The sequence below is a fragment of the Bubalus bubalis genome, chromosome 3 (assembly GCF_019923935.1).
Source record: "Bubalus bubalis isolate 160015118507 breed Murrah chromosome 3, NDDB_SH_1, whole genome shotgun sequence".
Taxonomy (NCBI): domain Eukaryota; kingdom Metazoa; phylum Chordata; class Mammalia; order Artiodactyla; family Bovidae; genus Bubalus; species Bubalus bubalis.
This window is the reverse complement of record NC_059159.1, coordinates 142,469,829-142,482,783: the sequence shown is the minus strand read 5'-3', so window position 1 is coordinate 142,482,783 and position 12,955 is coordinate 142,469,829. Positions and strand designations below refer to the sequence as shown.

The following is a 12,955-nucleotide window of genomic DNA, read 5'->3' as shown; positions in this document are numbered from 1 at the left end:
ATGTAAAAATAAAGGCCAGATAAAACAAAGTAAAATGGATGCATTTCTATTTATAAAGAGAAAATAACTAGATACTATAGAACAATAAATTTACTAAATTTTTGCTACTTTGTCAAAATACTTTCTTAAATATATATAATAAGATATTTGTAAAATATGGTAAATTAAAACCAAAAAAATAAGCTAGAAAAATTCCACACAAAAGTTTTGGACTTATAGAGGTACAGCTACTACAATTTCAGATCTGGAAAAGCATAGCTACAGAGGCTGAACCTCTGCCTGTGGGGGTGGGATGGAGAAAGCATTTCTCTGAACTCTGCTTTCTCTTTATAAATCTGAATTCAAACAAGCTTCACAAGGGCTGTAATATTATTTGTAGAGAATACATGTTTAAGATTACCATTGGTTTTCCTTTTCAAGTTGAAGACTAAGAAACATTTGCCTGAAAGCGAGAATGACGAGAAAGGGGAGAACGGAGGACCAGGCAGGTTGCTGTAACACCGCATGGTCAACAGGACACTGAAATGAGATGAGAGAGAACCTGAGGGCTGCAGGGGGGTCTTTCCACCTGGAGCTCCTTCACAAGCCCAGGCCCTCTCCTCCCCTAAACTTTTCATCGCAATGTATTTTCCCCCAACTGACTGTTCTGTGATTTTAATTTATAAGATTTAATCATTCTCATCACCTGACTTAGATTAATAGTTTATATCTTGTCTTGGTTCCATTGTCACCCTCAGACAATTTCCCAATCCAGATTTCTTCCTCTTCTTCCCCTCTCTTGCATCTCTCCAACTTCTTTTTTTTTTTCTTTTTAGTATTTCCTAACTCTTTTCATTCTATAAGGCTAGACCTGGAACTTGAGTAAAACTGTTAGCTTCAGGGAATTAAAAAAAAGAGCTGGTGTCTGCTGATGTGTGACCTTGCCCTTGGAGTCCCCAGATTCCACTCAGGAAGCCCTGACTACTCAGTTACATGAGCCCGCAGGTTCCCACAGAACCACCCTTCCTGCCTTTTCTGGAGTCTCCTTTTCCTCCGGGGTTCACAAAGTCCCGTTGTCTGACTGTCAGGTAAAGTCTTGTTGAATTTTGATGTGTCCACTATATCTCAACAGTTAATCTATGATTAGGTTTCAGTTTGGATTAGGGAAAAAAATTGTGCAGTTGTTCTCAAGGACCTTTGGAAGTCGATACAATGTCAACAAAGAGAGTGGGTTTAGCCTTCTGATCTACCATGAACTATATCATCAAGCCCCACTGCATTTGCCCTGATTTTCTGCTGTGTGTGTTTGTGTGTGTGTGTGTGTGTGTGTGTGTGTGTGTATGTTTGGAAGCAGGGCTGTCTGTCCCTTTTGTACTATTACAGTTCAAGATTCTCCAAGGTCAGTGGAAACAGAGGGCTCTCGTTTTAGTTCATGAAAATTAGATGCTCTTTCCCCTTTACTGGCCAGCCTCTCTTTTATCAAACTGTGTTGGAGGGGCAGAGGAGGGTGAGAAGGTGGAGGTTGGAGGTAGTGGGTATAGCCAATCAAAATAAAGAGGAAAAAGGACCAAAAAGTATAGAGTACATCAAATCAGCCATCCCAACTCCCTCTTCGAGAAGAGGAAAAACAGGCCTGACATTTCCAAGATTTCAGGTTTTCTGGGTTGCTGAACAAGTCAAATAACTTAAACATTGTAAATACACAGCACTAAGAATGAATCTATCCAGGGAAAAGGATTGCTTACCAGAGTATCATCGCTTCTGGCAACACTCATGTTACTTCTGGACAAGAATGACCTGGATAATCTTTGGCACAGTGATATCAAGCGAACAGATTGCTTTATTAAAAAAAAAAAAAAAGAGAGAGAGAGAGTGAATAAAAGGCAGGGAGAAAGGAGGAGAGAGAGCTTATGTAACAATACTCAAATTAGTGCAGATGACAAAGTCTTTTGAGATGGCATTCACTGCTGACAGCACATACTCTTTAGGGGTGGGCAATCCCAGAAGCAGGTTAGATTATACTTGCTTAAAGAAACTTCTAAAGGTCTTATAAATCAAGACAACAAAGGAGAGATTCTCCTTCTACATTTCATTATCAAACCATAGAAGTGGGCATGTCTGTTCTCTCTCCATATTTCACTCTCTACTCTTTGAGGAATGTGATCTTACCCTAACAAAGCCTATGGACGTCCCCCCTTGGAGAAGCATGGTAGGCAAGGGCCCTGTGCCCGTGGTGCCCAGGCAAGCTGGTAATGGCAGGCAGTGTGACACTCAAAACTCTTACAGTTGTTGGAAATGAGCAGGTGGGGGACTTTTTTGCCAATGGGACAAACACCTCTGCATTTACTCTCAAAGGCAGAAGCAACATGTAAAGACTGTGTGTGTGTATATGTGAGAAAGAGAATGAGAGAAAGAAAGTTATGGTGGTTCACACTACATTTTAAGCCATATTTTCAGGGGTTCTTTGAGAACTAAGAGTCAGGTCTTGAGTAATCTATTGCTGTGGTCCTCATCTCTATCAAGGCATCCCAACCTGATGGGCATGACAATGAGGTATACCTCTGGGCCATTGATGAGGAGACATGGCAAGTACCTGCTTCCTCTGGGCTTGACATGACCCTGTGCACAGGAAGCCATCCTGTCCCCCTCTGAACCCTGAATTTGTATTTGTTCAAGTTGGATGGAATGTTCTTTAGAGCCACATCTTTCTCAGCCCCTGCAGAAACCATTAACACTGAGAAGAGATTGTAGGAAATGCTCCTGGCCCACCCTACCCTCATCTCAACCACTCACAGACCAAAACTGGATTTAGAGAACCATTTACACAAACTCTGGGATAATCATAATGCCATGCTGCTTACCACAAGGAACAAATCTATTTAAAATGTGGTTTGTTGCATTTAGAAAAAACTGCACTATAATTTTATTGTACTGATTTAAAAATATGCCTTGGGAATGGCTTTGATTTAAAAAATAAATGTAAGATTACATGTAAAAAGAAGAGTTAAATAGGACTGAAATAGTATTTTTGCTTGTCTTTGAAAATAGAGTAATGGTACAGATGTGAACTTGAAAAAAGGATGCACTTTTGCATTGCTGATATCAGAAGACACGCACCCTCAGCAGAGAGAACCATATAGGAAATTGAATTAGTTAATTCCTTCAAATCAAACTATCTTACCTTCCATTTTTTCCGGGCTGCGAACTTCTTGAATTTCTCCATGTTTACTGCCGATGCTTTTCTACTAAGTGCTTGTTGGGTATCTTTAGGCTAAAATGAAAATCCAAGACAATTTAGAGCTCTCAAATTGACAGAAATGTGTTACATGACAACTTCTGGATACCTCTTACTATTTGGGATGCTTACTTATTCACCTTGCTAAGGTAACAAAACCATTTGGGATAATACAGCAGATCTAGGAACCTAGTCTCCGAAGGCTAACTTTTGTGCCTAAAGATTTGAGAAAAATCCATAAAGACTGGGTCTTGGGGGAAAGTTGAAAAGTTGAGCTTGGACCAAGCTGAATAAATAACTCTCCATAAAAGAGTCTGGGAATGGGATGATTCATGGTGAGGCCATGTTATGAGACGCTATTATGTTATAAACTTAACATCGTCAAGTAATTTAGAGCTGTTTGAGACCTCAGAGGTTAGCAAACTCACTCTGTCTCACAGCATTAAAATCCCTCCTCCACTGCATCTTTTTCAGAAGGCCATGAAGCTCTACCTCCAAGAGAAGCAGATATCATTGCCTTCCAGGGAAGCCAAGGTAATTGCTGGGAGCTGGCACAGGTGGAGTTTGCCAGCTGCCCCAAACCTACTTCTGCATTGCAATCCGTTTATTGGTTCCATGATTTTAGTCTGCAACTGCCATGCTTCCCCACCCTTAGTCCTTTCTGCTCTATCTGAAGCAGCTTTGATTCTTTAATCCAAATGCCAACAGGCGCCAGGCAGGTAGGTATATGTATGGTGGAGGTGACCCTGGCCTGGCACAAAAGCAGCAGGGTAAGAGTTTCTGGAAGACTTGTGGAATGAGGTCTCAGTGTTGGCAGAACTTCAGATTTTTTAAGAGAAGCTGGGAATCTAGATTTGATATCATATTTAAATGCTTAATTTAATTCAAAAACTTAACAAAAATAGTGTTTGGGTTAATATCCCATAATCAAATGCAAAGTGGTTGAGTGGCTCTGCCCTTCAGCTTCTCATCACCATCCTGCCCTGTGGTGGTTCACTCCTCTCTACCTCTGTTATCATGAGGATTCTCTCAGCTGCCTTAAAATACAGCACCAACAGCAAACACAATCCTCCAGACGTGGCCGTGGTTAGAACCCACAGTGCCACGTGATACCCTGTGCTGTGCTTAGTCGCTCAGTTGTGTCCGACCCCATGGACTGTTTGTGACCCCATGGACTGTGGTCTACCAGGCTCCTCTGTCCATGGGGATTCTCCAGGCAAGAATACTGTAGTGGGGTGCCATGCCCTCCTCCAGGAGATCTTCTTAACCTAGGGATTGAACCCAGGTCTCCCACATCACTCTTTATCATTTGAGCCACCAGAGAAACCCAAGAATACTGGAGTGGGTAGCTTATCCCTTCTCCAGGGGAAACTTTCCAACCCAGGAATCGAACCAGGGTCTCCTGCATTGCAGGTGGATTCTTTACCAGTTGAGCTACCCAGAAAGCCCAGGGCAAATGAATTCCAGGACACCCTGTGATCCCCAAACCAATTGCAATATGCAACTCACCTTGATCCAGGGATGCTGCAAACTATCTTGAATTGTCATTCTCTTCCTTTGTGGAGGGGAGGGGGAAGAAAAAAAATGCAGTGACCATAGAAGCAAACATTAAGGTTGGTTCCATGCCGGCTGGACCTACCAAGCAGATGCTCTGGAAAACGCAGTTCAGGGCCTGCTTCATGAAAGCAAGCCGAAAACAACGTCAGTCTTTGTGTGATTATTTCACTGTGCCCACCGGGACTGAAAGGTACAAGGGGCCCTGCCTGCATTTGCTGAAGCGTTTCATGTGGCATGCTTCTCTTTGCCGGGTGGAAACAACCAGCGAGGAATAAACACGGCTGTGTGCACAGGACAGGTGCTAACACTCGTCTAGCTGAGGCCACGGCTAGGGAACTTTCAGGAATAAGGGACACTCACTTTGGATCCTTGACGAGGAGTCTTCTTATGAAATCTTTGGCTAGGGCACTCGTATTACTGAAGTACTCTTCCTCAAATTCATAGTTGACAGCAGATACGTTCGCTAATGTTTCTTGCTTAGTGTCTCCGAGAAACGGGGAGGCCCCACTGAGGCTGTTTAATAAAGCGGGGCATAGAACATGAGTAAGTCTTCCTACTGTTATCATGCTGCTCCTCTAATATCTGATTAGGAGAATGAGGAATAACAGTCTAATCTGGTGCTTGAGCAGTCACTTCAAAATTCAATTACATTTTACGGGGCGTTTAATTGTCATGCACAAAAGCTTCAGCTTATGCAAAGGACACATTTAAAAAGTTAATTTAGAATAGCATTTAGTAGTTTATAAAAGAAAAACCTTTCCTATTTTCTCAGCAGTGATGGGCCGTCAAGCTTTCTTTTGGTGATTATGTTGCAATTTCTGATGACTCATTTCAAATTAAGAGAAAATGTGTAATTAGTATAAACTAAATGTGTCTGGAGGTGTAAAATGACTACGTGTATATAAAAAGCATGCGTAACCTGAAGTGATCAACACGGCACATAGTTTCAAAGAAAAAGGGGAAGAACACAAATAGTGAATTTGGGTACTTACAGAATATAGGTTATTACCCCAATACTCCTAGACATGAAACAAGAAGAAAAACAATATCAGACAAATAGTAAAATAAATCAGAAAAATGACAACATTAATGACATGTTCCTTACCACATATCTGCCTCAAGACCAAGAGGTTCATAGTTGACTATCTCAGGAGCTATGGGGAAATGAATGCACATTTAGTTTTGGAAGGAAGTGAACCAACAGAGTCTAATCTTCATGTATAAATCAGAAACATGTACCAGGGAAATGATGCTGCAGCAGGGGGAAATCTGCCAGCATAATGTTTATGAAAAACAAATAGAATGGCCATAGGAAGGAAGAAAACTTACCAACAAATTCTGGTGTCCCAAATATATTTTTGAATTCATTTCCAAAGTCAATTTTATGGGCCAACCCAAAGTCAATGATCTTGATCCGAGGCTTGGGAACATTTCTATCCAAAAGCATTATGTTTTCGGGCTTTAAAAAGAGAAAAATAGTACAGCAATGTTCATAGCAGTGTTATTCACAGTAACCCAAAGATGGAAATAACATGATGTCCACAAAACAGGGTCTATCCATACAATGGAATATTATTTAGCCTGAGAAAGAAAGTAAACTTCTGACATGTGTGTCAATATGGATGACCCCTAAAGACATTGAAATGTCAATCACAAAAGAAGAATGTTGTATAATTCCACTTATATGAAGTATCTAGAATAGGCACAATCACAGAATGATGATGGATGCCAGCAGCTGGGGTAGGAGGGCTGAGGACTTAGTGTTTAACGGATACATAGTTTCAGTTTGGAAGAACAGTAAATTCCAGAAATAGAAGGTGGTGATGGCTACACAACTATGTGAATAGACTTAATGCCACTTAACTGCATACTTTAAAGTGGTTAAAATGGCAAATATTATACTGTGTTTATCTTTACACAATCAAAAAATAAAAATACTATCATATGTTATGCTGGGGACAAGATGGCAGTGTAGTTTTTCCTCTGTCCTGAAAAAACAACAAAAAGTAGGGATAAAAGAGGTTGCAAGAGGACATCTGGAAAAATAAATGCCTTGGTTTAGGTTCTCCCAGAAACAGATCCGGAAAGGGACTTGGCTTAAGTGGGAGGGGACCCCAGGGAATATTGGGCAGCGAATGGGAAGACAGGAGACGGAAGGAAGGAAGCTGACATAAAGTGTCTTATCAAGGTGGGGGTGACTGGAGCACAGTCTCTTTGGAGGACTTGGGGAGAAATGGTAGCACTCAGAATTTTCCAATTGAAGCACAAGGAAGCTGGGGTATTTATCCACTATCTCCCCAGGTCCACTGCTAAGAGCTGCTTCAGTGGGCATTTATGCTTTGGCATTTCCAGCTCCCAGCAGCAGTCTCTGGGGTGTGTGCCAGTGAGTACTGGGGGATCCAGACGTGGTCTTCACAGCTCTGCTACAGTAAGTGTGGAGAAGATCTTCCCTTCTCTTACATCTTATCCTAGCTCCAATGACAGGAGTCATTCACTTGGCAATCAACCACACACTGCTTGGTGATAATCTTCTCACTGTTTTGGACTGTACCCTGAGTCTTACATTGTCACTTCTGTTGCTCATATGGATGTCTTCCCCTCCCAAAGAGACCATAACCTCTGTGATGGGTGGGAGTATGACCTGCCCCTCTCCCCCATTTTTTTTATTGCTGATAATGCCTTGCCCCTAGTCAACAAAGACCCCAAGCAGACAGTCTGAGTCTGGCTTAATTGATTGCGAGACAGAGTCAGCCCAGAAGCCTTTGCATCAAGAAAGAGAGTAGAGATTAAAATACCTTCCATCTTATATGATGACAGCCAGAGGCGGAGAGAAATGAAGCAGCCAGTGGCTACTCCAGGCTGAAAATACCCCATAACTAACAGCAGCCCCCTTGCTTAAAGACTTGGCTGGCAAGAGCCCTCAATTCTTCCCTAAGAAAATTCTAGAATGTGATGATTAATCCTAAGCCTCTATTCCACACAATCGTTAGGAACTGCTGTAGTAAGCATGCATTATACACTTGCTGATTTATACTGATAACTGTTATGTGTTAAACCCCTCTAGGAAAAAAAATACATGTATCTCTTTTGGGTGCCTCCATTTTTCCCAGCAAACAAACAAGTGCTGTGATATGCATATGCTTTCATCTGGTTTACACCACGCAACGTACCTTAAGATCAAAGTGGGCAATCTGAAGGGAGTGCAGATAGTAAACACCATTAAGAATTTGTTTGAGAAATTCAGTTGCTTCCTCTTCAGTCAAAGATTCCTTTTCAGCTAAGAAGTCAAACAGCTCACCACCTGCAACGCTGAAAACCAGGAAGCAGAGGTTACTGATGACAGCTTCTGTCTCCTATTGATTTGTTTTCTCAAAGACGATTTGCACACTCAAACTTCTGGCAAGAAAATAGCGTCGAGGACATGCTGAAACTGCTAAGCAAGGAATCAGAATTCTCTGTGCTTCTCATTGTTGGATGACAACTCTGCATTCAGGTATGCTTGTGCTTGAAAGCAGCTGGGTATTGCTCTCCTAATATGCTAGGTTCACAAATGGGGGAGGAGCAGAAATGTGATGGAAAAAAAAAATCAATGCATCTTTCAGACATCTTATTCAACATATTCATATGTGAAGTCTTAACTCACTGATTGGGAAAAAAACCCTACAATCCAACTTCTTGTAGAATTTATAGGATATATCTTCCTAGCCCAGTCAGAGACTACCTGGAAACTTCAAAATCTGTATGTTAGTCAATTAAAAAAAAACAAAACAAAACACTCACATTACAACCTATGGCCTGACAAGCAGTGTTTGTTTGTATACTCTGTATTTGTATCTATGAAAATACTTTCACATTTATAAAAATCACAAACATACACAGAATCGAAATGCCTGTGGTTGCTGAGGATTTATCGAATCTGTCTCCTTGGCCAGACTGTAAATCCCTGGAGGGCAGTGGTCCGCCCCCGGCTGTGGGCCCACTGTGTGTGTGCTCCCCACTCCTCCCACAGGGCCAAGCACACAGCAAGAACACAAAACTTTTTAATTAAGTAGATGAATGAAGAAACTCCCCTAAAAAAAGCCACAGTAGTGATTAATGGCAAATAACAGAGAACTTGTAATAAGAGTTTTTATAAGTTGATCTTTATAGAGTTTAACCATACATTCACAACACAATAATTAACTGCAATTATGCACATAACTGCGTGTGCATTATCTTTCTTTCAGCAAGACAGCTCCATAAACATACCTACCACATCTACATCCAAAATAAGAAAACTGGTGCTCGTGAGATTAAACTATAATGACAAACAAGCTGCTTTCACAAAAGAAGTTTGAGATTTTGCCCCTTCACCCTCCAAGTCCATGTTTTTCGTAGCCTGGCTCAGAAGCCACTGGCAGCAGAATGGCTTGGGGTGTTTTAAATATGCAGATTTGGGGCGTCACTTCCAACCTGCTGCATGAGTTTCCAAGAGTGGGGGACCAGGAGTGCAGCATTTTAAACAAGCACCTCAGGTGATTCTTGCATGTGTGCTAAGTCGCTTCAGTTGTGTCTGACTGTGCAACCCTAGTGTTCCAGGCTCCTCTGTCCATGGGATTCTCCAGGCAAGAACACTGGAGTATTGCCATGCCCTCTTCCAGGGGATCTTCCGGATCCAGGGATTGAACCTGCGTCTCTTGCATCTTCTGCATTGGCAGGCAGGTTCTTTACCACTAGCACCACCTGGGAAGGCTCAAGTGTGATTCTTAGCACACTAAAAACTGAGGACTATTTTTCCAAGTGTTAATGACGTCCTCCTGTTTCAAGGCTTATACCTGAGGATGTTTATCTGGAGGGGAGGGCAAAGTGACTCCTCCACCCCTGGGGCCAGAGGGCATTTCTGCCGCAAGCCACAGAGCCTGAGCCCTGCTTGGGGGGCAGGGGCCTGGTGTGGCCCTTGATAACACCACTGTCTGCACCCTCCCAGTCTTGCTCCCCTGGGCCATGGGGCCTCACACTGGCTCCCTGCTCAACTTTATGGAGCCCTTTGCTTCTCACTTTTTTGTTTTATTCCTCTTAAAACCAACAAAACAGAGAGAGGGACTCCTTCAACTATAGGGAACAAAAAGGAGGAAAAAATGGGAAACTGTGAACCACCTAATGCTGAGAAAGTCACTCTACGGTCCTTTTGCTTCTTTGCTCTCCGGCCTGCACGGCCACCCCTTAGGTAGACACCGCAGGTTGCAGGATGGAGATATGGGCCAGAGTCAGCCTGTCACACTCAAATCTTAATTCTGTGGCCAAAAGGTTATTCCTTTGTGCTGAGCCTCATTTTTTTCATCAAATGGGAATAACAGGACTTACTACTTTGAGGGTTTTGAAGTTTTATGATAATAAATATACATAAAGCCCATGGCAGGCAGGTCTGGCATGAGGCTGAGGCGCAGGAAGTAGCCTGGTACCATTATAAAGGAAGGATCCATGCACCTGTGCTCCAACATGAAATCCCCTTCCTGCCTGTTCCCCTCTCCCCCTTCAAATCCACTCCCTACATGCTCAGTTGTGTCTGACTCTCTGTGATCCCATGGACTGTAGGCCATCAGGCTCCTCTGTCCATAGGATTTTCCAGTCAAGAATACTGGAATGGGTTGCCATTTCCCCTGGAAGAGGAAATCTGATGTGCTCAAAGGGAAGGGACGTGTTCAAACAGCTCTAAGATCTGGTCCAGGGAGGCATTCCGGAGATGGTGTAACAGCATCTCCCACCTCCTTCTCTGAGCTGTGATCTTGCATCTGGTTCTACCCTCCTTGAATCTGGGCAGGTCCATCACAGCTTTGGCCAATTAGACACAGCAAAGTGATGCTGCGTCAGCTTTGGTGTGCTTTTTCACAGGCCCAGGGCTTCCATATCCCGCCTCTTGAATTCCTCCTGTAAGTGTGATGATCCTAAAATCACCCTGTAGCATGGAGAAACCTTGGAAGATGAGATGACTCATAAAGAGGGAAAGAGGCAAAGAAGCATTGAGCAAGGAAGGAATCTTGGAAGTTAGACTGTCCATCTGAGTCCTTCCAGAATTCCTGATCCATTGAATGCAATGGTCATTTTAATCCTCTATGATGGACACCATCATATGAGCTCAGCCCACATTTCCCTTGAGCAAAGACCTACTGTCCCCAATACTGGGGGTGGAAGCAGCATAGCCCCAAGCCCTCATCCAGCTGGGCTCATCTCTGCTGCAGAACTGCTGTCCAAGGTCTTGTTCTTTCCTTGGAAGCCCACAGCCAATGGCTACTGTGGGAACATAAACCTGAGGTCGACTCACTTCTAGAAATAGTGAGATACTAAATGTTTTAGGCTTTATGGGTAATACAGACTCTGTCACAACTGCTCAACTCTACCCAAGCACCCTGAAAGCAGCCTTAGATCATATGGAAATGAAGAGTGGAACTGTGTTCCAATAAAATTTTATTTACATAAACTCTTACTTGTCTCTTGAGAAACCTGTATGCAGGTGAAGAAACAACAGTTAGAACTGAACATGGAACAACAGATTGGTTCAAAATTGGGGAAGGAGTATGTCAAAGCTGTATATTGTCACCCTATTATTTAACTTCTATGCAGAGTACATAATGTGAAATGTTGGGCTGGATGACTCACAAGCTGGAATTAAGATTTCTGGGAGAAATATCAACAACCTCTGATATGCAGATGATACCATTCTAATGGTAGAAAGCCAAGAGGAACTAAAAAGCCTCTTGATGAAGGTGAAAGAGGAGAGTTGAAGAAAAAGAGAAAAAAGCTGGCTTAAAACTCAACATTCAAAAAATTAAGATCATGGCATCCAGTCCCATTACTTCACAGCAAATAGATGGGGAGAAAGTGGAAACAGTGGGCTTGTCTTGGGCTCCAAAATCACTGCGGACCATACCTGCAGGCACAAAATTAAAAGGTGCTTGCTCCTTGGATGAAAAGCTATGACAAACCTAGAAAGCATATTAAAAAGCAAAAATATCACTTTTTCAACAAAGGTCCATATAGTCAAAGCCATGGTTTTTCTAGTAGTCGTGTATGGACTTGAGAGTTGGACTATCAAGAAAGCTGAGCGCTGAAGAATTGATGCTTTTGAATTGTAGTGCTGGAGAAGACTCCTGAGAATCCCTTGGACAGCAAGGATATCAAAAAATTAAAGGAAATTAACCATGAATATTCACTGTAAGGACTGATACTGAAGCTGAAGTTCCAGTACTTTGGCCACCTGATATGAAGAGCAGACTCATTGGAAAAGACCCTGATGCTGGGAAAGATTGAAGGTAGGAGAAGGGGGTGCCAGAGGATGAGATGGTTGGATGGCATCACTGACTCAATGGACATGAGTTTAAGCAAACTCCAGGAGATAGTGAAGGACAGAGGAGCCTGGTGTGCTGCAGTCCATGGGGTCGCAAAGAGTCAAGAAATGACTTATCGACTGAACAACAAAACAGGTAGCTACCTGTATTTGGAAAACATGCTAGTTTGTGCACCCCTGATATAAAAGCCAGGTAGTCCCTGCCCAATTTGGGGCAACTCTCAAGGGTCATTCTGGCTCCAGAACTCTGTTGGGCCAGCCAGGGCTGAGCTGCAAGACAGTTCCTTCCTCTCCCTTGGAAGAATTAATTCTAAGAGCAGTTCTTCAGGAACATCTTGTACATTCTACTCCAGCCCAGAGTCTGCTTCCCAGGGAACACACCTTGCACCCTGCTAAATTTGAAGGTAGTTTGTTACACAGCAATAGCTGTCTGCAACACTCACCATCTTGACTGGGTCTGTTTACTCTGAGCAGCCAATGGACATCAGGTTTACCTTTCCAAAGGCTGGCCACCTCATGCCCTATTCAGTCTTCATGTCCTAAGTAACTTAAATCTAACAGTGCTTCCTGACCACAGAAGTGAGAACTGGGAACAACCCTGGAGTGAGGGAGCAGACAGAAAAGTGGCAATGCTGTGAGAAAGGAAGCAGGGGTCATCTTTGATTTTCTCCATCTACTCTCAGCCTCTCCATCTACTCTCAGGCCCTTTTCAAATTCTGTGTTGTTCACAATGAGGTCCACATCATCAGTTGTGCTGGGAGCCAAATCTTTCGGCTAGACATCAGGAGGGTTAGGACAGTCCCCATCTCACTGCACCTGGACCCATCACTGACTTCCTGATGCCCTGAAGGTCTCCCCTA

At 42.9% G+C, this 12,955-nt stretch overlaps 1 protein-coding gene across 6 annotated transcripts in view; it reads right to left on the bottom strand.

Annotated features, from left to right (window-relative positions):
• Nucleotides 1-12,955, bottom strand: part of DAPK1 (death associated protein kinase 1) — a 211,172-nt gene that overhangs the window by 53,061 nt on the left and 145,156 nt on the right. For all 6 annotated transcript variants that reach the window (XM_025281989.3, XM_025281986.3, XM_006071719.4 and 3 more), the window contains exons 4-11: nt 7,942-8,080; nt 6,101-6,230; nt 5,877-5,925; nt 5,764-5,790; nt 5,132-5,284; nt 4,724-4,769; nt 3,161-3,250; nt 1,725-1,817 (exon numbers count right to left, since the gene is read on the bottom strand). In XM_025281989.3, coding sequence (XP_025137774.2) covers nt 1,725-1,817; nt 3,161-3,250; nt 4,724-4,769; nt 5,132-5,284; nt 5,764-5,790; nt 5,877-5,925; nt 6,101-6,230; nt 7,942-8,080 — 727 coding nt within the window. The remainder of the gene's footprint in view (nt 1-1,724; nt 1,818-3,160; nt 3,251-4,723; nt 4,770-5,131; nt 5,285-5,763; nt 5,791-5,876; nt 5,926-6,100; nt 6,231-7,941; nt 8,081-12,955) is intronic.